The following is a 26,675-nucleotide window of genomic DNA, read 5'->3' on the forward strand; positions in this document are numbered from 1 at the left end:
CACTGAGCCATGTGTGCAGTCTAACTTGGTGTCTGTTTTAATTTCTGTTCTTCCCAACAATCTAAATACTAGCAAGTTTTCAGTTCACAGAGTCTGAAATTCATTCATTTTAACCTCCCTCATTTGAAATTTAAGGTGTGAGTACAAGCTATTCAGTTCGTACTCACACCTTAAATTTCAAATGACTGACTGTCAGCAGGAAGTTCAGCAAAGCTATCAGTCTCACGAGTGACGAGGCAGACAAGGGCAGAGCCATCAGCAGTGCCTGAGAGGCTGCTGAAAGATCCTCCTGATGGTTTTGAATCAAAGAGAGTGAGCAGTAAAGTGCGAGTGCTACTGGGATGTGGGCCAGGGCTTGATCAACCCTAAAGGAGTAACCAGGGCAATGCAGGGATGTCTGATGTGGAAAGACATTAAACATCTTCAGTGACTAAAGACACAGTACTGATGATGTGGGCCAGCATGCAAAATCCCATTACACTAGATAAGTTGATTTCATGCTGACTAAGACACTTACACCACCTCCTCTTTGGAGGCACCATAAGCCCAAGCAATTGTATAAATACTGATTACCCCAATTTTACACATCTAAAGCCCTTTTTTCAGTGATATGCAAGACTTGCAGCTCCCATCAGTCTGCTGAAGTGACATGGGTTAGTTTTAATGTTGGTGCTCTAATAGCTGCATTTGCAGAAACCCAAGCCAGTGACGAGAGAGTCACACATTACGAGTGTGGTATTTTTGATAACTGCAAAAGATTTCTTGCACCTGTGTCAGTGAGCATTGACTCTAGTGATGAGTAACTACACTTTGGAACATTTACTTCCCTCTTCCACTGCCACTAGGAGCAGGGTCTCTCTCCCTGTCACACTCTGTGTCTGTATGTTTGTGCCGCTGAGACAGCATCTCTTGCTTAAAGGCTGCAAGAGAGATCTGTCATCTGATGTAGAACTACTGAAGACACATTAAAAAGATTGTAAAAATATTGTAAAGCTTATTAGAAAGCTAAAATGCAGAAAGAGTCATTAAGATAAATTATTATTACGCACATGCTATTTCTATTTAGGGCATTTGTCAGTGAGCAGAGCAACTCAAGAAGACACTGGAAAGACCTATGCAGACATAATATACTACTGTAATTTTATGCAGTTGAAATATAAGCCATGCTGAAAATGATATGAAAATGTCACAAAGTCCTAATAATAAGGGCACAGCAACCTTTATTGAATTGAAATTTTATTTTCGTTTTAACTTAGTCATAAAAGCTCAAAAGTCAAGATCCTGTCAGATGAATGGAACGGAGTGTATGTGTGAAAGGGCATTGTTTTCTGGAAAACGTGTGAAAACATAAATTTGCTTACGTTATGTCAGGACTGAAAAGTGAAGTTTGACAATAAAATATGTCTGAGGCTGTTAGAAATAGGTGACCTCAGTCCTCTGCTACTCATTTCCGCCTCAAGGCCACATTCTGGTAGAAAGCACCTGAATCTCATCATGAGAGCTTCAAGCTGCATTGTGGGTAATAAAGGCACCATGTTTCATGCTATATGAATGAAGTTCTAAATCATAGAAGTACTCTTTGCAGGGAGACTAGCAGCCTTTCCTGTAGGAGTAATTACTACTCTAAATTATTCAGGGATTTGAAAAGCAGAGTAATGTTTTCATCATTTTGAAAGTGCAACAGATTATTTTTCGCAGATAATGCCTCTTTATAACTGCAACAAATTATCCTCCAACATCTTGTTGACAAAACACGCTGCGATACAGTGTGTTATTGTAGTTTCAGCGTTCCACTTGTGCCATCTTTCCAAGGACGTACCCGTTGTTCCTGACAGGAGACAAACGTCTGAAACCCCGGCGCCACTCCGAAGCCCAGCTGGTCTATGAACGGCGGCTCATCTTGGGTGTGGATCTGAACTTTGATCCCTGCTTCAAACGATGTCTCATCTGTTGATAACAGAGATTACGACATTTACAATGAGGATGATGATTTGTATGCACAGACTGGCCTGCATGATCAAACCAGCAGCAATTGTTACTAATCAGATGGAGACAAAGCTCAGCTAACGAGTAAAAAAAAAAAGATGCTGAAAGTTAAAACAAAATGAGAAACGTAAAATTGTAGTCTCAGCTGAGCAGGAAAGAACTATCCCAGTGGAGTTATTAATTCGTAATTGCCATGATTTTCCATGGATGACAAATGCATTGTGGACTTTTAGGAGTTAATAATTGGAATGAGAAGTGACAGGATAAAGAAGGTGGACTTCCCAAATAGACCAGCTGATAACAATACACGCCCCGCAGGAGTCTTATGCACTACAAGGGCATACGAGAGTGAATGCATAAAATTAATAAATAATTGATGATGAGGATAAAACGAAAATCAATATAGCTGACAGCTTGTCTTGCTATAGCACTCTGCTGTATAGATTTTAAATGAACCAGATGGGCCTCTTTGATACTGAGATCAGGGAAACCTCACAGCGAGGTGGTGATTCAAACCTATACTTGTGCAAACATACTTTTGCAGAACCCTGGACCTGCTTATCGTGGCGATGGCAGGTTGGATTCAAGAGGTTTAGCTTCTTTGAGCGCCGGCTCGGGGATAAAGTAGGATGTCTGTTTCCTGCCGCCTTTTCTTTCCAGTTGTCACTTGCTATAATCGTCTAAGTGCTAGGCTTTCTCACTATTTTCAATTAAAGTGCTCTGAAATGTGGCTTGAATTGGCAAGAGAGCTTCGAAATAGAGACACAGACTTTAACGGTTACACATTTCTTTTCTGATACACAAAGCCATTTTCTGCTGCTGCTGCAGCCTAGACGAATGCTTGAGGCTTAAAGCAGCATATATGTATATGTCATACCCAAGCTCCTGTTTGCATGAGTGCAAACAGGAGGACTTTAAGTAGTGGACATCTGTCTTCAGTACACAACTGAAGTAATAACAATTGGGTGAAAGTATGGAACAAAATGCGAGTATTATACGTTGCTTCATTATTGTTTCACTGCCTGTGCTTTCTTCTGAAATAATGCCAGGTATGTGATAATATGTCTCAGCACAGAAATCAATAACCAGGAGAGGCTCACAATAACCTTGTCAGTTTTTAGTATAAAAAATATATGTGTGTTTTCACAGCTGCCACCAGACACATTTTCAAATTACTTCAATTTATTTAACTTTTTCCTTATTAAAGCATATTGTTGCTCCCATTTCCTCCCACAGTCTGAAGATATGCAGATATAGTGAAGGTTAAGCTCCTAATTACCTCCATCAAAGATTTGTTTGACTGCTTCTTTATTTTTCTGTTTTTTAGTAGAATTGCTTGAAAAATTATGGATGGACGTGCATGATGGATTTACTAGAAGTGGGACTTGGCCCAACTTAGGCGTGATCAACTTTAAGGGCTGATATTAATCCAGTTCTTGGTTAAATTATTTTTTTTTAGAAGGATTCTTTACCATTGCCAAATCTGATATTCTGCATCATATCTTCACAATTACATATCAAATTTCAATGGATCTGGGTCCAGAAATTTAATTTATGTATAACGTAGAGGCAATTTCAGCCCTGTTTGAGCTTTGCAGTCTGACTGCTCTTGTTTACCTAGAGGTGTTAATATGAGTGTTCATATAAATTATACAGACACGTTCATACACGTATATTATCTGTAGATTGATATTGTATCCTGGGAGTAACCTTTCTCTAATTTATGAATTCTAGCATATGCTTCACCCCCTGACACCCTGAAAATGACAACTAAAGCGGTCCACAAAAACTGCTGGACACTTAAAAATATCACAATTTCACTGCAACAATAATTTTTAAATGTCAGTGGAAACTGTGTTTTCTATTCCCATTTCTCAAGCAAATTAAAATCAAGAGAAAAGAGAATTGCTTTGCTAAGATTTCAGTTTCAGTGGTTTTGTATTTAGTTTGTCACCCTTGTCTGGACATAAATGCTAGTCACCAATTAACTGTAGTAACAAAATTCTCTCCATTTTTCAGCCAGAAAAGCTTTCAAGGCTGACATTTTTCTCCATGACATCCCATTGGTGCTCTATGGGATTTAGGTCAGAGCTCTGGAGGGCTTTTCTCCTCTGATTTTCCCCTAGGTAAAATTATTCCATTGGGTAGCTGGTCATGCTGAAAGATCCACTCCAGTCCTTTTTTAACAAAGAAAAAAAGAAAAAAAGAAGAAAAAAGTCAAAACAAACAAAAAAGAAAAAACAAAATGATTTTTAAGAAGGTTTCTTACGTTTGCATCCGTGTTCCCCTGTACGCCTGATACACCCTGATTTTATCAAAGCAAGTTCAACTACACCTGTAAAATAATACACTTACATCCACTTTATCTTTTGCGCATTTTCTTAAACTAGTTTAATCCTACCTGTCTTATTGTTCAGTCACTCGCCCGCTTTACTTTTACTCACTAATCCTACGGCCTGTGAACTCAGGTGTATCTGATGATTCTTTTTGATCTCTAAAGCTGCTGTTTCTTTGTTACATGGTTCGATCAGCTGCTACACATTCTCTCCTTCTGGTACATTCCCTTTAAAAACATTTTTTTGACAATATACCAACTGTGAAGATTGAGTTTGTGCTGCTCTGCTGGCGTTCTTTGTGCAGACGACACTTGACCTGTTCTCCCTCCTTCTCCCGTTTCTCTCTCGTCTTTGCAGTGGACATGGGCCGCTAAGTTCAATAAATCAGAATTAGCTATTTCCACATTACTTAGGAGGCATGCTCATGGATTCGGATCTGATTTATTTATTTTAGTAAAGAACACTGGCTTTAAAGTTGTGGTAAACTGTTTGGTTCAAACACCAGTGTGTCTAACATTTTATGGAATAATCATATGAAAGACATGGAGGGTGTTGTAGCTTTAATATCCATAAACCTTTTGATGCCACTCCACACATAAATGACTGTTATCCATAATTCCCATGATTCTGGGAGGTTTTTCACTGGTAGTTAGACACTAGCTTTTGTTCAACTTATATTTATATATTTTTTATACAGTTTGCTCCATAATGTGTGGGACAAACATGGTTTTGCTTCTCACCACCGCAATAGATTGTAAATCAAACAATCAATATGTGATCGAAGTGCAGACTTTCAGGTTTTTTCAGGTGATTTTACAAAATATTTGGCTACAAATATATAGTAATTACAACCATTTCTATACACAGGTCCCCATTTTCAGAGGTTCAAATTTAATTGGCCAATTGACAAGGGAGCATCCAGGTGACGCCTTCTCCCATGCTATTATATGACAAATAAAGCAGACATAATATTTGACGTTCATTTAAAAGTGTTTAATTGTATGTTATAGCTTTTCACTGTAATTTTACTGTGATTTTAAAATATGAGGCCCAAAGAGGACATCATTAGACCAAAAAATGCAAATAAACCTAACAGTGAAAGACAACAAAAACTTTAACAGTGGCCAAATCCACAATCTGGTGCACTGTTAAATAGAATAAATGCTCTGACCAGCTCAACACCAAAAGGCCCGAAAGACCACAGAAGACAGCTAAAGTGCACAAATTATTTCCACTTTTAAGAAAAACAACTTCACGACATCTAATCAAGTCAAGAACACTTTTGCGTCAGCAGGTGTATCACTTCATGACGCCTTCATGAATAGAAATACAATATAAAAATGTGCAAACCACTGATTACACTCAAGATCAAGATTAGACTGCCAAAAAAAGACATAAAGGAGCTTCGACAGCTCTGTAGAAGTGATGTCGAAGCTTCTACAGAAACTGTAGAAACTACAGTTAACTTGTACCAGAACCAGAAACAACTCATGATCCAAAGCATACCGCATCATCTGTCTAACGTGTTGGTATAACTTCCAGTGGAACCAGGCCACTAGTGTTTATTGACAATGTGACTTTTGATTGTAATAGCAGCACGAATTCTAAAGTGTACAGGGCTATACTTTCTGTTGAGGTTCAGCCAAATGCTGCAAAACTGATCAGACGGTGGTTCATGGTGCAAATGGATGACCCCAAGCAACCCAAGAGTTTCTTATAGTAAAGAAATGAGATACTGTTCAACGGTAAAGTCAGCCACCTGATCTCAACACAACAGAGCGTGCTTTTCCATTATTAAATACAAAACTGAATGAAGAAACAACAAGCACAAACAAGCAGCAACTGAATGTTATTTGCAGCAAAGGTCTGGTGGAGCAACTCAAGGGAGGAAACACAACATTTGGAGATGTCCATGAGTTCTACACTTCAGGCTGCAAACTTTCATCCAAATATTAACAAAGACTCTTTATATTTAAAATTGTAATGCGCTAATTTTGAACTGCTGAAGTATTAACATTAGGCATTGTGTATAAAAATCATTCTTGAACGGTTCATGCAAAATTTCTTTTCTCAAATAAAAGCATATAAAGTCAGCTGTGACGTTGTAACAAGGCAAAACCAGATACATTTCTTTGTCCCAAAAATTAACATCTTGATGTATTTGTTAATATTCATAATTTAGCTGTGTGAAAAAATCATGTGAATACTAATCATTATGCACAAACCCTTTGTTCATTCCATTGGTATAAAGTTGTAATTGTGAATAATCACCCATGCATTTCTCACAATAAATGTAATAGAGCTGTTGGTTCAATCTCTCATTCTTTTGTTTTAAGAAGTCTTGGGAAAGTTAATCCCACAGATCTTTCTTGCAGCAGAGAGCTCGACCTGTAGAAAACGCACAGTGGTATTATTGTTGACTGTATTCCACTTGGTTAGGGCCTGCTTTTGTGCATGCTGGGTTACTATTCAGTGCTTACTGGAGCACTTAATGGAATTGAGCCATCATATTTATGTTTCCTGTACTCTCCCTAGTCAAAATATCTGCCAAGATCTACTGGGCAGACCAGCACCTGGATTTTCCTCCACTGATGAATGTGTGTCTGAAATGAGAAGCCAAAATTGTAAAGCATTTTATTCGCTAAGGTAGAAAATCACTATGTACGTGAAGACGTTTTAGAGGTAAATTCTGCCTGTAATGCAGCTGTTCTGTCTTTTTCCTTCCGGTCCTGCATTGCTGAACACCTGAGAGGTGTATTTCTATTATGTAGAAACGCTCAAACACCCAGCAAATATGAAGTGAATAAAGAGCATATTTTAAACTATCAGCTGCACCTACTTATTATAATACCTATTTTGCCAAGCTTAAATCTTTTTTTGTTTATCAAGTAGAATGAAAGTATTGTTAGTGACCTATCTCACCTTATTATCTTCATTTAGTGGTTTGCAAGAGTGTCAAAAAAATCTTAGCTTAACATTTTTATTTACAGCTGCGAGGTATTTCCCTGCAAAAGAAAAACTTTCTCTATAGTAAAGTCTGCAAGGTAACTACAGATGACTTTTTTTCAACCCCCAAATCTGCATTACAGGATGCACATCATATCACTCATCTTTACTTGTGTCTGTAAGTGTGAAATAGTAGATTTTAAGTAACATAAATCCTTTGCCCCGGTGTGTGTTGGGAAGCTTTCCCAAACACCTGCTCCTGTTACTTCATTGCCCAGGGCATTTTTTGCCTGCCTTGTTTGCTGTTTTTGTCAACAACAGTTAGCATAAAGGTCCCTCGGTCTTCCACAGCATTTGTTGACTATATTTCCCAACCAATATATTTAACTCTAAAAAAACAAGCAAGCAGACAGCGTTAGATTCCTCACTGATTATTGATTTTGCCTACAACAAATTTTTGACCTCATTCTACATCTAACAAATGGGTATAACTCAATCAACTGCCAATTCATATCATTTGGAAATTAAGTTGAATTAAATTAAAAAATTAAATAATTACAAAAACAAAGAATTTGGATTACCAGCTAAACACTATGTTAAAAATAATGAAAGACTAACAGAATATTCCAAAGAATTAAAAGCATGTAGAGTGTATAATATTAAAGTGCATAATTATTACATCCTTTGATTTTCAGCACGCCTCTCGGAAAAGTCTTCAATTATTCAATAATCTTACATGAAAAGCATTTAATATTAATACAATTAAATCAGGACAGATCATGGCGTACTGCTCTAAGTTTCATGTTTAATAATGATCATGAGTATTGTGTTTCTGTGACCGCACTGGACTGTTCCTTTACGGTCGTTTCCCAGTGCCTATAAGATAATGATGCAAACACACAGCAGACTATGCTGGTGAATTAAAATCAGTTTTGCTTCACCTGAAGCAGCACTGAGGAGACGCAACTCTTCTGATGACGGCTCGACCCTGAATGGGAGAGCCCTCAGCCTTAATCGGTTATGTATAAGTCAAGTGCTTGTCTGATTCATGTGGGCTGACTATATGACTATTCATTCGGTTATATCACAATAAAACTTCCTGATCAGTATTCATCTGTCCTTATTCTGTATCTGGGAAACAGTGCGTCAATGCATTGCAGGTTCATCACTCATTATTAATCAAGATGTGTAAAACATTTCTAAAAGCGAATCAGAGGTTTTTGTTGTATGGATTTCTTAGATACACACCTGGATAAAATCCCTTTGCTAAATGTATTTTATTTGTCACAGTTACATATAGAAGACTTAGAGGGAATGCAATACAGCCTAGTCAAATCTTTACCTTAGAGGTTGGAAGAGAATCTCTGTGATAGTTATTTCCCCCCCTCTGGTGTTTCTCAGAGCACCGGCATTGAAAATAACTTTCTGTTTTCAGGTGATTCTGATGAATCTGTCTTTTTTAAATTAAAGTTCCCCTAACAGTGGTACAAGGTGAGAGCTTCAAAACTGGGGATAAAATGTCCTCAAGGTGAGCTTACCAGTCTCTCCCCAGACAGGCAAGTATTCATCCTGCTGGATATCCAACATCAGCTCCAGGCCATTGCCCATCCCACCCTTCGTCGTCACCTGCAGCGGTTTTCCATCTTTGCCTGAATTAAATGTGTAGCATTTCCCATAGCGCGTGAATATCTGAAATACACAGAGAAACAGAGTTTAGTTTTTATTATAAATAGCCACAAACCTTCAACCTTACACTCATTTCTGACCATGAAATAAAATCAGATTTTTCAGCTGCATGAATTTATTCTCGAGAAGTTGAAGCAAAGGTAACAGCACACGGGATTGTTTCAAAAGCAGCTGAAATGCACCTACTGCAGCCTGTTTTTGTTAGGCTGTCAGCTGCAGACCTCAGAGGTCTAAGTGCTGAGATGCTGTTGACAAAATGAGCCCTCGTCGCTCTCAGTACTGCATGATACAGTGTGTGCTCAAGTAAATATGACATGACTTATTTCAGAATGGGATAGTGTTGGCCTGAAAAGTCTCTCAGGCCAATGTACCAAAGTAAATCTTGCAAAAGGAAATAAAGATATTTTATATGTTGTTTTAGATAAAACAACAATTTCTTAGTGATGTGCGATACCACTGATTTCCTTTCCGATTCGATACCAAGTAAAATTCTGGGTGGTATCGACAATACTGATCCAATACCGATACTTTGTACAAAAAAATTATTTTATTTATTGTATCTTTTATTGTACTTCAAATTATAGCATCATAATGATTACTATGTTGTTATCACTTAATAATGCAGAATTCATCATATAGAAATATATTCGAACACCTTGCCTGCCTGCAGCACTAAAGGACTCTGTGAGAGACGTCTGTCTCGCCCTAGCAGCACCTATCCCTGTCCCTCTTCAGTTTGCCTTCAAAGGCGGAAGAGGAAGTAGTTCCTTCCAATGTAGACAATCCGAATGATATAGTTTCTTTCCACTGTGTTCCTGTTAATGATAAACTTCAAATTCACCCTAAATTACTAAAATATCGATATTTTAATGTGAGAATCGATTCTAGAGCATAAATGACTGGTATCGGAGGAATCGATATTTCAGTATCGATCCGCACATCACTACAATTTCTGTTATTTTAAAATTTAGAACAGTTTTATTATTCTGTTGGTTTTAACGAATTGAAAAGGTTAGTTGACTCAAATTTTCTGGTTAATGGAAAATTAAACATTTACAGCCAGCCAGTCAAAAAAGATGGATATAGTAAATGGCCTGTATTTATATAGCGCTTTACTAGTCCCCATGGACCCCAAAGCGCTTTACACAACCAGTCATCCACCCATTCACACACACATTCACACACTGGTGACGGCAAGCTACATTGTAGCCACAGCCACCCTGGGGTGCACTGACAGAGGCGAGGCTGCCGGACACTGGCGCCACCGGGCCCTCTGACCACCACCAGTAGGCAACGGGTGAAGTGTCTCGCCCAAGGACACAACGACCGAGACTGTCCGAGCTGGGGCTCGAACCAGCAACCAGCAACCTTCCGATTACAAGGCGAACTCCCAACTCTTGAGCCACGATCACCCCACGATCATAGTCTCCAAGTGTGTGCTTTAAACGTTTTTTTACTAATAGGCAGCAAGAGGTTTGCCAAAAAGTCCCATAAGGACGGTTAGGAAGGTAGACTTTATGTTGTGTTTCACCTGAAGCAAGTTGGAGTTTTCAATTGGAATGCCCCTTCAAGATGGATTTCCTACTAGGAAAGTCAGAGAAGCCCCACCAACTACAACTTTTCTATCCAAGATGGCAGCAGTGAATGTAAACAGTAGCAAAACTGTAACACTTTTCTTCTGTACTGCCAGTGTTCTGTATTTGTGACTGAAATAAGCCATACACAGAGCACTGACTGCACTCTATCTGTTGTGGCCATTTTTGTTGAATGTTTATAAAATGCAATTTGTATTCATTTTTGTTTTTTCTTTAAAGGTGTAAGAATATACTGACCTAGTTTTGTTATGTAAATTTGTAATTAATTTTATTGGAGAAGCTTTTGGAAAGTGATTGGTTTATTAGCTTATGGACCCTCCCATTAATCAAGAGATTAAGAGCACCCTGGATGGGTGTGGTAGAGAGGTTTTTGTTTTTTGTTTGCCAAATGTCAGATGGGAAGACGGGAGGGTTAGAAAATGATTTTTTGACCACTTCTGAAGTTGTTAAAGCAAATTAAGTTAACTTTCGTTTAATTTTAAGTTTTAAGAAGTTAGTTGGCTGATTTCTGTTTATAATTTTCCACGAAATAAATGGCATATGATTTTTAAACAATGGAGTCAGAAGTGCGTTCTAAAACAAACCTCCCGTTGCCACCCACGGCCTTTTCTTGGACTTTTTTGGTGTTTGGAACGTAAAAGGCCGCGACACTATCAGTGAATGTGCTGCAGCAGTGTTTTTGACTGCAAGCAAAACAAAAAAACAGGCGATCTGCTGCATTGCTAGGAATAGATGAATAGATCTACTATCTTAGGGAGCAAAGCAATTTTTTTCCCTTGCTTTTCTGACCACTTTGACTGGAATGCATTCAACCTGGGAGTCGTGCCACCCTCCAAATCACAGATCCCTTGGTTAAAGGAACACTGGGTTAGGATCATTGTGACTGACAAGTCTTTAACATTGTTCCTCAGATTCTCAGGCAAGACCACCACTCACTTGTCACCTGAAGATGGTGATGGCTGACGTGCTCAGCACAAGGCTTGAAGTAATATGTATAAAATATATACATATAGCAGAGTTATTTGTCATAGTCCAAAATGTAAATATATTCATTTGACAAAGAGTTTTTGAAAAGCTAGATTCAGAATATATATGTTTTTGTTTGCAATTGAATGAAAAATACAGTCTTTTTCCCCCTGAATGGATTAAAAGCATCTAAAAAAAAAAAGACATCTAGCAAACTCTTCTCTGCCACACAAAGAGATACAACACAGAGTTCAATGAACATGATGCAGTCAAAACAAACTACTTGCCCTCAAACTACATGCGAAGAGTTGATCCATGCAGTCGCATCTATTTAAAGAGGCACTATTGCGTGCAGCAATGAACTGCGACCTACTGGCAAAGACAAGACGGCTAGTGAACTAATGGATGTGTAATCCAATCATAAACATTAGGAAATGGAAAGCCATGGCTAGGATCCAAAATACAATCATCCCTTACTTTGTTGTCAAGCAACATGATTTTGAGCCTTGTATCAAAGCATGCTAGCTCTCAATTAAGTTCCTGTTAACCTTCAACATTTTGACATTCAAATGAGGAAGCAGTAGCAGCAAGGAAGGGAGGAGGTTTGGAGTCAAGTAATAAGAAGTGCGGAGAAATAATGAATGAAATAAATCTCTTTCCTTTGTCCTCGACTCTGGGCCCAAACACAGTTCTCACGGAAAACAGTCGAGATAAGAATTCAGTGTCAGGAAAAAGAGAATTTGCACGTTTTTTCATACTGAGGCTGCTTAAAAGTGTTGCTGCTTCCTTTCTTCTGAATGTATTGCATGGATCTTGGGAACAAATAAGAAAGCGTTCATTATATGGTGACGTGTGACTCAGACATTAGTGCTTCATGACAGATTATTCATATGTCACAAACACCAGATGCAGAGAGCTGAAAAGATTGGCACCATGTCTCAAAGAGGAAAAGTTAGTGTAATGTAAATCCTGTTCACTGAAGTGTGTGGAATAAATGGAGCACAATCCACAATGGATTACCCCCTATGGGGTGGTTATATAGGCGCTTTTAAAACACAAAGTGATGAAATGTAATAAAAGGCCTTCTGATGGTCGGACACAATATGAGATGTGACCTTTCAAGTGCATAAGTGGAAAAACTTAGTGAAAAGCAGAGCTCCTAACCGCTTTCTATGTGCTGAGACTCAGAAGCAGGATATCAATAAAATGCCCTAGAAATCCATCTTAGTCCTGGAGATGCCGCTGACCAAAATCTGATTACTATTTATCTTTTGACATGGAAAAGGCAGAAAACGCCTACTGAAAATATCTGAGTAAAACAATAGGTAAAAGGAAAAAAGCAGAAAAAAAAGAAATGCTTGCTTTATTATTGATAGAATTTAACTAACAGACCTGTCTACATCTAAACAAGCTACTGATTTGTTAGCACAATTTCTAAGTTTTCCCATTAAATCTCAATATGACTTTTTCTACTCTCTTCAGGAGACAAGTTTGAACAAAAGACGAGGCACTGCTGCTCCCCCTAAACAGAGAAAAGCTTTTGGCAGATAGACATCAACAAAACAGCGATAAGATTGTTCCAATTGCAAGCACATTTATTTGTCATTGTGCATGTGCCCAAGCGTGCACACATATCTGCACGAGAATATGAATGACTACGCTCAAATTAGTGTGTACAGTATTTTCGTGCGTGTGTACTGTGCAGCCACCCCTTCTCACCATCTGTGTGTATGTGTTGGTAATGTGGTGACTGACTACAGGAGGCCTGTAGTCAGAGTTGCTGTGGTAACCAGGAGATTGTGCTCGCTGCTTTGAGTGAAGAGCAGCAGAAGTGGGTGCCAGTGATGACCTTGGGGAGTCAGGATCTTCATTGTGTTTCGTTTGAGCTGATGTTTGAGCTTAGTTAGAACATGCTTCTTCATGTCTGTCTCTCGCGCCTTGGTTTTTGCGTTAAGATTTCTCAAATGCGTCCTTACCGTTTAGCACGAGCTTCTTAATATTCTGGAAAAGTGCAACCTTTATACCTGAGGCAGAAACAAAATCCTGTTAATAATATTTAAAGATAAGCTTTAAAGGAATTAATTCTAGATGTAGCGCAGGGATAAAGCTGGTAATTAATGACCCTGGAGAGTGATCGTGAATGTTTGAAACTTGTTGCCGTTAACCTTTATTTGCTCCAATACATTTAGCATTAAGGAAGGTGAAACATTTGGATTGCCTAAGCAGCTTTTCCCTTGAAGGTAAATCCTGCGCCGCTTTTGGTTTTTGCTCCATTGAGCACTGTGCCCCATACATTGCATTTAAAGTGAGAACTGCCAGATCTTGTTAACTTGTAAACACAGAATACAAATATTTAAATCGATCCCACCTATGGGAGAAAACACTGAGAGAGACATCACTCTGTCTCGTTCACACATGGTGTTGAAATGTCACCGTCTTTCTCTTCGATAAATAATTCACAGAGAGACAGCCTGAGACTGTTGAGATGGCCCTCGGCTATCCTTCACATGACAATGTGAAAAGGATGCACAAGCTGTTCCCTAAAGTTGCCAGGGAACCACTTTCCTCCTCCTCCATTCATATCAAAATCAGAGCTGAGTACAACAAGTGTGTTATTTTATGACAGTTAGAAAAACACACACACCTAGGAACGATTATCTATGCTGAGCTTCACTCTGTGCAACGAACACAAGAATTAGCAAGTTTATAATGATGCATGGCAGTTTACTTTGCTTTATATGCTTTATATAATACAATTTAACACGACAGACAAAATGCACCACGCGTATAAATGAAGACTTCAAAATGAGCCCCAACAAAGACGGAATGTTTCACTTCTAAAATCTCTTAAAAACAACCTCCATATCGAGTTCTGCACAGCAGCAGATGAGAACCCACAGAATCTATTTATCGGACTTTGAAAAACAAGACAACTGTTTCCAAGGTCAAGAATGAGCTCAGCTTTTATTCAAGTCAGCCTAGAAGGGGAGCCTTAGAGGTGCTTAGGATCTAAATGGATCTTGCCAGGTTTTTGTTCTGTCACCTTTACAAATGGCAACTTTGCTCATTGCTCCCAATTTGTCTCTGACTAGTTAGAAGAAAACAGGTGTGGGTTAAAGTGGAACAACACAGAAAGTTTTCCAATTAGGAAGCATCAAAGTAACTCATTTTAAATAAAAAAAAGCCCATTTGCATGCCTTTTAGAATAATGATGCTATTGCTGGTGATGTTGTAGAAGGTGCAGGAATGAATATAAAAGCTGTTTTGGTCTAAGATCTTTTGGTTTATTGTCACTGCTTCCACTAGCATTCTCTCCAGACACAGCAGGGGTCTGTTATCAGAAAAAAAAAGATTGCTTTGTTTGATGCTGGGCAGGTACTGCACAAACACAAAAGAAACAACTAACTGGTAAACACAGTTGACCAAAGAAGAAAGTGGACGGAAACATGTCTCAGAATGAATCCTAATGTTACGCGATGTTGGCTGGAGATATAAAAAGGCCGCTGTTTGCTAATAACTAACAGCTTGCTTACAAATTCATAAGGTGATAATGTGTAAATATTTTGTTTACTGCTTATATTGCTGCTCGCAAGTCATTAATTCATCGGTTAATGTTGACTTAACGTTTCACTGATGATCGGCAAACCAAATACACCTTTAAATACACAGACTTCCCAGTAAGATTTAAGAAAAACTGGGCAGGGAGTCATCAGTCAGTGGAGCGCGCAGGAGGTGCCCAGGCTGCCAGCTCGTTCTTAGGTCAACTTCTTAAATAGAAATCAATGTCTGTGACCCACAAGTGAAGAGAGACAGGCCTGAGAATTAAGCATGTGTGTTGGTGAAGCACGGATAAAGACGAACGGAGGGAAGGATAGATTGCTGAGGCCAGTGGACCATATTTATAGAGCTTCAAGAGAGACCCAACATCACAGGGGGTTCTTGCACAAAAGTCAATACATCCTCAAAGTCTATGTAGACAGACTCGCCTTCGTCCTCCACACCTCGCTTCTCAAGTGTGACTGACTCTATTGGTCTGACTCACGCTGACAGCTTGTCTTGCCTGCCCAGAAGCCAAGGAGATCATCATTGATTATCAGTGGAGTAGCACTTGCCCCCAAAACACAGACTTTGCTATTATGCATATCTGTAAATTAAGTTGTTTTCGGTTAGACCCTACCCCACTTAATACAACATTAGAGATGATGTTATGAAGAAATGTGTTTGACTGTGATAACGTTTTTGTTTTTCTGGCTCTGTTGCTTTGTAAATTGGAGATGAAAAAAGCAGTTTTTGATGCATTATTTGTGGATATGGTTTGATGACACAGACTGAGGGCTGCCATCAAGGCAAGGAGTTTCAAATTATACATTTTCCTAAAAGATAAAATAATCCTTAGTCATCATGCCTGCTGCAAATAGCAGAGGAGCCTTCTTGACATCAAACTGTGTTTCTAACACCATAACAAAATCTATTTAACTGAAAACAAATTTGGGCAATGAGGTGGGAGAGAGAGCAGCACTTGGCTTTTACATTGTTCTCCACATGATGATGGAATGCAATCAATGGGGCTGCAGATTACCATTGAGGCCAACGTTAACTGCACTCTATCACTTTGTCAGTGAGTGTTGTAAAATGTTCCTAAATGAATCAAAAGTCTTCATTAGGGGCAGATTGGTCTAGAAGTGTATACACATTGATCCAGAAGTAATGGACGACAAAGAAGGGATCAATCCAGACCACGTGGCCAACACTGAAGGTTACTGGATTTTGCAAACATCTCCACTGAATTATTTTTTAAATCTTTTGCTATTGTTCCTGTGGAATTTACAAGAGAAATTCAGTAATTTATGAAAGTGACAGAAATATAAGTTTGTTTAAACAAGGGAGGCATAAATGCAAATATAAAACCATCACTTCAAATCTTGTCAAGCCTGTTTAGGGGCATTAATGCAGAACTATTACAGAAATATATTTATGAATTCAGATACAGTCAGAATAATTACTGACCAGAAAAAGAGTGGGATGCTGCGTAAGTCCATATAAATATAACAGTGGCGTAGATGGATAGAGCTTAAGACGTGGAGAGAGGGAGAGTTAATTGAACTACTGGGGCACATCACCAAGCAACAGTGCGGAGGAATGCGTGTTGTGCATTCTTGTAATTGCGTGACTTCAAAGTGAATTAATTTCGTAGAGTGATACCTATTCTTGTGCCACATGTAAGATTCGATCAGACAATAAACATTTCACTCAGCCTAATAATCCCCAAACCTGCATCCATCTCTAAAAACGGCATCAACCTGTTGGGGAGGAGTGCGGTTCACTTATAAAAAAATAAAATAAAATAACTTTGGCAAAACACTCACAGTGCTAAAATTGCGAGGTCCGCAGAGCTCTCCCTGGTACCGACAATACAACAACATCTCCTCCAGTTGGTGTCCCAGCCGGTCCAGCAGCTGTCTCATGGACGGCTCGGACTCCCGGGGAGGAGGAAGGAAGTGGTTGAAGTCCAAAATCCGAGACAGCGGGGACCAGGGCGGCTCGCCCTCTGCGCTGTCGCCCCGCAAAGGGGTAAGCGCCTCTCTCGCAGCGGGGGAGACCTGCCCGTTCATCCCCAGAAGTCCCAGCCACTTCCCCGCGCTGAATATGTCAGTCTTCTTCATGCGCCGCGGCAGAAGGAGGTTCTGGTTACAAATGGTGACAGCGGGGAAAACGAGTCGCTTGGCGTACACCATGTGCGCCTTGGTGTACACGGGTGACGAGAGGAGGTACCGCACTCTGTTTGAGGACCAGGTGAAGAGCAGACCCAAGGCAGCCAGGAACGCCAGCAACCACGCGACTCTTCGGGGGTAGGAGCCGCTGAGGAAGATGTGTCTTAAGCCGTGCAAAGTGGTGTGTTTCAAGAAGAGCTTCCCGGCTTCGGCAAGAGAGCCCGGTCTGGGTTTCGATCCAGATGAGCCGCACTGGCACATTTTGGAGGAAGGCTGGTGCGCGCTTTCAACATCGGTCCCGCTGTGGTCACAGAGAATGCGCCTAAAATCGCCTCTGCGCTCTCCGATGGCTGCTGTTTGTCAGAGACTTTGAAGAGAGAGAGAGTGAAACGCACGCAGCTCCACTCAGTCTTTTCTGGCACTGAACAGCAGCTTGTGGCGGTGATGGGGGAGTATTTTGTCAGCCTCACAGCGCTCCCAGAGCTTGTCCGGGGGGGAGCGAAGTTATTCCGAATGATTTAGTGCGCTACTGTGCAGCAACAGGAGTCTAGGGGATTATTTCATCTAAATTACAAGCAGTTAGTCTCTGAGAAAAATCTGTAGAATTTCCCTCGAGACAATGGATTTAGTTAAAATCGCACTTACATGGTAAAACACATTCTTTCTGTCCGCCTCCCTATTTTAATTCTCACTTTTCCATCCTCTAACCTCACTTGTAACGCACACGGTTTGGAATATGCGCTGTTTGATGAATAAAATCACTGGCCTCAGTAGCTACAGACCATTTGTCTTCCTTTTCAAGCCCGTCATGCACACACAGAAGCACGCACACTCCTATAGGCGCGCACACACGCACCTTAATCCTACTGCCTTACAATATGTGTTCTATATGTGAGAGTAAGGCTCCAGAGACTGTATTCTCTTTCATTATTGTCCCACCAGTTGAATTTTAAACAAGGCAGATTCATAGTAAACGGAGACTTCTGTAACTTTTTTGTCTCTCACTCAGCTGTAAGTAAACAGGTTGACATTCTTGAATGTCATTTCTCTGAAGTGATTCGGTCAAAGATGAGAAGACAAAAAAAGGTCAAGGTGCTGCTGGTAAATGAATGGAAATCATGTTGCAAGTCTTCAAAGCATCTCCTGAAGTCCCAACAAGCCAAAGCAGCATTTAATGTTTTTTCTGACCCTGCGGTGCCCCAGTTTGACTGTGATGAGGGGAACCTGTTTCAAGCTAGAGCATGATGCTTGAATGCACCATTGACAAAGTGTTTTGCGAAAACAATCTCCCTCTCTCGGGGGTGCTGGTTAAGTGGTGGTTTATGCTTGGTTGATCACCATCACAGAGTGTTCCAACCCCAAGTAAAAGCTGGACACTGCAGGTCTGATTCAATCTGCGTGCTTCTTGTTGTAGACAGTGTGCATGTGTGTATTGCTCAGGCTACTGCGTGACTGCAAAGGAAACGGAGCTGAGAAGGAGACGGTGTGAATGACAGGAGAGAGAAAGCTTGAATGTGGAGTACTTGCCTTGTCACTCTATATGATCTAAGGAATAAATCAAGGTTTCTTGAAACTTTGGTAATTGCTGTGATCCGGGAACACAATGACCGGAAAGTCAGGGAATAACACGAGGCAAGACAATGAGATTGGAAAAGAGCCAACAGTTAAGGGCTATCTATCTATCTATCTATCTATCTCTCTCTCTCTCTCACTTTTTTTGAAGAAGTAGAACGTTGTTGGTAATAATTCATCACTGCATGCTCAGAGTAGTGCAGACACAACAGTGGAAATGCTGTGTAGTGCGATATCTAAAAGACGGCTGCGTTTGAACCATGTAGAACCGATATTCTTAGACTGACTTTAGTTTTTGGTTTGGTTAAAACACACTCCTTTACAAACTCCTTAAGGCAAACATTCATTGGTTGATCGATATGCCAGGTTATGGCTATGGTTGTAATTTGTGTTGTAAGCTATAAATCATTAAACATTTGCTTGACTGTCTCCGGGAGATATAGGGAAACTAAGCAAGAGCTTCAAAAACTCTGTTTTCAGTACCTGAAAAGTACAAGAGATTCTGAAAGTCATTTACTCGGAGTAATGTTATACTTTGAAATATATACTCCCAACCAGTTGTGGCAGATGTTCGCCCCTCCCTGAGCCTGGTTCTGCCAGTGGTTTCTTCCTGTTAAAAGAGAGTTTTTTCTTTCCGCTTTCACCAAAGCGTTTGGTCACACGGGGTCATCAGTGTGTTGGGGTTTTCTTTGTTTTTTATGTATTATTGTTTACCTTTACCTTACAATGAAAAGTGCCTTGAGGCAACTGTTCCTGTGATTTGTTGGTATTTAAATAAAACTGTATTAAATTGAATTGAAAATGTAAACGATTTGTCCCGACTCTCACTCTGGTATCACATACACAGTGCTTTGACCAAACGTCCTGTGCGTTATGTAAATGTATAAAGAGCCTGTGAAATAAAGTGTAATAGTAGATTAAATTGTACAAAGTACATCTTAAATGTTAGTAAAAATACCAAAATGTCATGGTTAAGGAGTTTGTAAATGTACACATTTGCAACTTTTTCTTTAATATTATGACAATAAAGAGTCTGAGGCTACTGGTTTTGGGGAGAAAAGCCTCATATTAATAGTTTGTATTGTTTCTTCTCCCATGCACAACAAACTTTATCTCCATGCTACAGGGAAACAGGGCGAATGAGCAGCACAGTGGAGAAGAGACAGAGAGTTGCTCTGAGAGTTGAATCACTCTGTCTCTAAGCACAGATTAATTTCACTGTGTTATTGTCTGACGATTAATTTTATGTTTGTGTTTTCTGTTGCATATTGCTAAGGTAATTTTAATTAAATTACCACACAATATACCAGGCAGTATTCTGGCTTTGAAAAGCTACGTGCAGCATACAGAGTGGGATAAACAGGGAAGTTAAAGGGGCTCATAAGCTCATTTTGGCCCATTTCTGCCTCGCCACATGGGCACATTACTTCTTTCATAGGTGTACTTGATAGGGCTACAAAGCTTCCTTTATGTCTTTGTGACTGTGTTGAATGTCTGTCTACATTAGGGCATACTTTAGTGTACATGACAGAAAATTCACAAATGGCAAGGAAGAAAGGATGAAATCAGGCAACCACCAACCCTCACTCTATGTTTCCTGGATTCATTCAGGATCCCACCTGCTTACTCATAGTTTTTACTGTCATTCTCTCTTGTCGTTAATGCAGCACACGTGACTTCTAATGTCCCCTCAGAGGATAATCAGGCCTTCTACCGAGGAGATTACTTATGTTTTAACGAGTGAGGGTATCGCAGGGAATGGCTGCTCAAGTACGGGTACGTGGTGCCTTCTCAGTGAGATTCCACCACCACACGCAGTAGTCAGGAGTTACACTGAAGTGATCAAGATGTGCCTGAGTGAATGCAGTTGGCATGGCTGTAAAAGGAAATAAAGGACATAAAATCATTTTTTTCTGGTCCAGTCATGAACAGAAACATATTCAGGTTGAGCTTAAAAATAGAGGATGACTACAGATTATCTGTTACTTATATTAATAACATGGTGGGTGGCGCATCAGAACTCTCAGGAGAGGGATCCTGACACTTGTGGCATTTAACAGCATTTGTTCAACCCTGTTTCCCCAGTCAGCTCATCAAGAGAGACATATCGGAGGAGAGGCTCTGAGCAACAAACTAATCCGTCTGGGTGAAGGGATAATGATGTACTTGCTTGACACAGAAACACAATCCCAAAGCAAGTGTAACAACAACAACAGAATAACAAATGCATGCTGCTCTGAAGACGCTGTTAGACTTTCACTAATGAACCCATTATGAAACCAAACAGGGATATTTATCAGGAAACTCTGGCCACATATTATTGCTATTCATACTAAAGCATCTGTGACATGAACAAATATCCCAATGGACTGTTTGGTGTAAAACAAAAGAGAATATAAATTTATCACTGGACAAAAAGGGAGATACTGTCAAGACTGAATAAGAAGAAATCCCATAAAGAGCAGTTTCTTTGATTAGTATTGGCAAGAAAAATGCAGACTTTGCTGAAAGAATATCGATTTTATAGTTGTGAATACCCACACGGCAGAAGTTTAACTATAAAAATGCTGCTTTTTTATTGCTTCAAAAAAGAAAGAGTTCAGACACTTCAATACTCTTTTTAAAAGAAACACATGCACAACGTTACTCAGACAGCTCAACCACTTTTGTGATTGCGTATCTTTCTTCTTGTGAAGTCACAGGGCTGATAAACATAAATCTGATGCGGACCATTCTTAGCCAGTCGTGTACATTAATGGATGCTCTCTCGAGTTCAGACCTGTCAGCACCATTACACAGAAACAAAAAGGGGTGTAATTACAGGAACTGTCTCAGTCCACAAATGTCAGTATTCATTGCAAACTGGTGTCATGAATTTCCATCACAGCCTATTAGGCACCACAGATTATTAGTTGCTTGATCGGAGGGAGCTAATGTGAATAAGAATAATCAGTACATAGCTGTTCTTAGGATGGATTTTTGCTTTGACAGTTCCTCTAAATGAGAAAAAGAGTTCAGTTTCAATCAGTGAGGCCACTGAGGCAGCGAATGCTGAAAATCCAACTGGAGATGAATGAAAAGCCACTGACAAGCATGGAAACCTAATAGCTGTTACTTGTGACATGCTCAAGGCTGAAATGCATGATGTATTTTATTAGTGCCACGAACTCTGGTTGTCAAACCTATGGCGCAAATGAAGTTCATTAACATCAGAGTACTATGTTCTAGATATTTCTGACTTTTACTGCATTTATATACAGCTTTATACATATGCAAGTAATTTCATTTTTGTTTATGCACCACGACAGTGTTGAGGCGGAAATATGTTTTCAGAGCTGTCCGCTTGTCTCTATGCAGGAGGAGGATTACGATAAAACTACAAGGCTGATTATTAGAAAATTGGCAGAGAGGTGATGAATAAACACACCCTGTACTAAATATTTTCCAGATCAAAAGAGGGATCCCGGCCATTCTTTAACATTGCAAGAAAGAGCATTAACCCTGGCACTGGAGATGCCTTTTTATGAACCCAATTCTGAAAATATTGAGAAGCTGGGTGAAATGCGAATACAAACAGCAATGATTTGCAAATCTCATAATCCCATATTTTCTTTACAATAGGACGTTTAAATTGAGACATTTTACTATGCATAAAAACAGTAGCCTATTTGGTATTTTACATCAGCAGCATGTCTTATGAAAGTTGTGATGCACAACCAAAAGGCTAGAAAGTAAGTGGTATTGAATAGAAACAGCTGGGGGAACATATTGCAACTCCTTAGGTTAACTGAGAACGTGTCTGTAACCTTCTTTTTCTTCTTCTAAACTTCTTTTTCTTCTTATTCTTTTGGCTGCTCCCTCCTCAGTGTGGTGACCCCTAAACAAGCTGCACTGGAAAGCCTGTTTACAAAGCAGGAGATGAACACCTAATCTACGTCCATCTCACGCTTTCCCTAACTTCCTCTTCTATCACATCAACCCTCTGCATGTCCTCCTTTAGTAAATCCAGGAACCCCATCTGAGGTCTTCATTTTTTCTCCTGCCTGGAAGCTCCATCTTCAAGATATTTTGTTCAATATGTCCACAATCCCTTCTCTGCACGTGTCCAAAACATCTAACTTTGCCTCCAAATTGCTTAACCAGAGGTGACATACTTATTTCTAATCTAATTTAACCAACAGGTCACTGAAATGATTGGGTATAAATAGAGCATCTTAAAGAGGTAGAGTTTCTTGAAGTAAATACGGACAGAGATTCACCAATCTGCAAACAATTTGGGACAATTTCAGAACAATGTTTCTTTGAATAGATAACATCAAACGATTTGGAGAATCTGGAGAAATTTCTGTGTGCAAAGGACGAAGCTGAAAATCAACACTAGATGCCTGTGATCTTCAGGGACTTCAGGTGACGCTGCTTTAAAAACAAGTATGATTCTGTCATGGAAATCACTGCATGGGCTCGGGAACACTGCAAGAAATCACTGTCTGTGAACACAGTTTGCTGCAGGTTAAAGCTCTAAGAAGCAAAGAAGAAGTCACATGTGAATGTGAAGTAGCAACACCACCGTCTGCTCTGAGTCAAAGCTCATTTAAAATTGACTGAGGAAAAGTGAAACTTGTTCTGTGGTCAGACAAACTGAAACTTGAAAGTCTTTTGCAAAACATGGGTGCTGCCTCCTCAAAACTAAAGAGCTTGTTATCAGTGCTCAGTTCAAAAAGCCTGCATCTCTGACAGTATAGCGTTGCTTTATAGCCTATGGAATTGATAGCTTGTGCATCTGGAATCTCTATTGTGAACAAAATATGAGATTTGCAAATCACCGCTTTCTGTTTTTACTTACATTTTACACTGTCTCAACATTTTTGAAATCAGGGTTGTAGATATCACTGTTTTATTATTTTTTCAGAATCAGAATCAAAGGGGTTTATTGCCAAATGTTGAGCAGGTTTACAACATTAGGAAATTGCTGCGGTGCTTCAGTGCAAACATAGTGTCATAAATAGCACTTAAATAGTGTCATAAATAGCACTTAAATAGACATGAAAAAATAAAAGTAGGGATAAGAATTAAAAGTGCTACGTAGAAAGATATGTGCATGAGCTATACATGAGATATATACATGAGAATAAGAATTAAGAGTGCTACGTAGAAAGATATATACATGAGTGCAGATAGATAGTGCATTTTTCTATGTATTTTCACTATTCTCTACTTTATAGCCACTTTGCATGTAAATATGACAATTTTCCAAGGTCACGTGTACTCTACATGCACAAGTACCAGTAATTAAGTAGGCGAATTTCGATTATGCACAGACACTGCAGATACTTGCATGCCGGCATGCAAAAAGGTTTCCTGCTCTGCAAACACTCCAGACTGGTGGTACATGTACACTGGTATATTTGTATTTAGCTAAATCTGTTTGTGGATTTATGGATATTGAGCGCATACATTTATCTGTATATCTTTTTGGAGTAATTTTGTCCATCTGTGTGGTTGATGGGCTATGTCGGAGAGTTCTGGAGACTGGGATGGGCTGGGAAAAGAGTAGGAGAAACAATCTGCAGCATAATGTAATACCGTCATATGCTGTATATCAAGTGAACTGTTATGCATCAACCTATAAACATATTTATATACATATATCCAGTTGCATTAGAGGAACTGTCTGTTGAATGAGTCTGTGCAGTGGAATTTCAGCTCCTAAGACTTTTCATTTATTTTTTCTTTGAAAAGTGAAAGGAGGAACATGAATATTGCATGTGTCATGTGGATGCTGGGGTAAATAAAGCTTTGGGGTCTACTGTGTGTCTGACCGCATGTGCCTGTGGCAGAAGGTGTGTTTGTGAGAGCACTGGGGTGTTGAGGCCCTTGGCATTTAATCAAACTGTCATCCTGGGTCCAGGGTGGAGCTGACTAGCCAGGACTTAGACATGCGTAGAGTCAAACTTCTTGCAAAAAGACAAGGAAAATTTTCCAACCTTACTCCTTACCACTATTTCCTAAAGCACTTGAATGTTTAAATTCTGCTTGTATCATCACCTCTCTTATCTCCATTTCCCTCAGTGCTTAACAGCTCAACCTCATGTTTGTTTGCTAGGCCACAGATACACTGCATTTCTCTCTATCTTGTCATTCTCCACCATGTGTCTTTAAATTATAAGTCAACTCTTCTTGAACACACCTTTGTTCTTTCCTCCCCTCTCCTTCCTTCTCTCTCGCTGTGATCTCCATATTCTCTTTGCTTCTTTTGCTTGCTGCTGTCTCTTCTCTGTCTCCCGCTGGGAATATTCAGCACCAAGGCTTCAACAAGGGAACAGGCAAAAAAAACAAAACAAGATGAAGACAGAGAAAGAAGGAGGTGAAGGATAGAGAATAGGAAGAGAAAGGGGCTGGAGGCATGGGGAGCAGCAGCAGTCAGGGTCCTGTAGCTGCAGAGGCTGACAGAGGAGCAGGTGGTGATTTACAGAGACAATTTTGAGGATAATTGTGGACATGATCTGCTGTAAGGAACAAATGTCACAAAGGCCACTGTTCCAATAGCTTCTCAATCTGTTCAGCTATGAGGTTGAATTAAATGCTGCATCATGTAAGTGCTGATTTACTATAAAAACAATGTGGGAAGTGAATGTTGAGAGTCAGTGGAAGTAGCTCAAGAGCTCCCTGCAAGCTTACAGAGAGCTTCAGGCAGCGACATTGAAATGATGCTGAGTATTGTGTGATGGTGTTAACAGCACTCTGAGCATAAAGAAGCATTGAGAAACACATTGTGTGAATGCTATGCATATGTCCTTCATTATAAAACTACAATAATAAATCAACTGCTCTGAACACACTAAAGGTAGTGTTAGAAAATAACTAAACATGGCTAATTCCTGTAATTGACATGAAGCAGCTGTATGGTGATTTACTACTGCAGTGCATTACAAAAGTCTTTGGCCACCACCCATTTCCCTAAGCTTTATATTGAAAGAGCCAGACTTCTTATTTTGAAAGTGGTCTGGAGCAATAGGTCTCCACATGTCCAGACTTTATAGAGATTTTTTTTAGACAAAGTTTGCTTTAGTCTCTGGCAGCTGCATGGTGTGCAGTGTGTCCTTAAAAATATGAGGAAACTGGACATGTAGAGGACAAAAAAACCCCCCAAAGTGATAGGTCTCCTACAGGAGTGGCTGTAGCTCAGGAAATGGAGAAGGTCACTCACTAATTGGAATGTTGGTGGTTCGATCCCACCTGCTTCGGTCTGCATGCTAAATATCCTTGAGCAAGATACTGAACCCAAGTTGCTTTGTGAGGCATCCATCTGAGCATGAATGTGTGTGAATGTTAAATAGAGAGCACTTACGTTAGAAAAGTATAGAAAAAAGTGCTCTGCTGATTGAGGTAAGTTGTTTAAAAGCACTTTGATTGCTTGGTTAGAATAGAAAAGCGCTATATAAGAACCAGTGCACTTACCATTTAGGTATCTAGGAACAGTATCTGAAAGTCGCGCTGTTAAGAAACAGGACATGAGAGATGCATCGAGCCCTCCATCTACTGTTTAAAAGATGGCTGTCAAAATGCCATTCTTAAGAAAGGAAAACAGTGGAAAGACTCAAGTACACCAAATTATGCAAGAATTGGATTGAAAATCAGTGACAACAGGAGTGATGAATCCAGACTTGAGCTTTTTGGTTCAGATGCTTGTCAATATGTAAGGAGGAGGTCAGAGAAGCCACCTGTAAAGAATGGTGGAGGCTTTTGAACTGCATTCAGGTGCATTGGGGAACTTGTCAAAATTGACGAATCATGAATCCAGAAAAGTACCATCAGATTTTGATCCAACAACCCATCTGGAAAGTGTCTGATTGATACCAGTTTCACTTTTCAGCATG

The 26,675-nt window shown here is 39.7% G+C and overlaps 1 protein-coding gene across 3 annotated transcripts in view; it reads right to left on the reverse strand.

Annotated features, from left to right (window-relative positions):
• The window catches only part of asic1b (acid-sensing (proton-gated) ion channel 1b), a 203,334-nt gene that overhangs the window by 16,709 nt on the left and 159,950 nt on the right, over window positions 1–26,675 (reverse strand). For 2 of the 3 annotated variants that reach the window (XM_085354645.1, XM_085354643.1), the window contains 2 exons: window positions 8,807–8,957; window positions 1,820–1,947 (listed from right to left, as the gene is read on the reverse strand). In XM_085354645.1, the coding sequence (XP_085210771.1) occupies window positions 1,820–1,947; window positions 8,807–8,957 (279 nt within the window). Of the gene's footprint in view, window positions 1–1,819; window positions 1,948–8,806; window positions 8,958–16,881; window positions 17,488–26,675 lie in introns of those variants that run through there. The other variant, XM_085354644.1, reaches the window with a different exon arrangement.

Source organism: Diplotaxodon limnothrissa, linkage group LG5 (genome assembly GCF_057381915.1).
Source record: "Diplotaxodon limnothrissa isolate DT_005_m linkage group LG5, D_limnothrissa_male_GT1.1, whole genome shotgun sequence".
NCBI lineage: Eukaryota > Metazoa > Chordata > Actinopteri > Cichliformes > Cichlidae > Diplotaxodon > Diplotaxodon limnothrissa.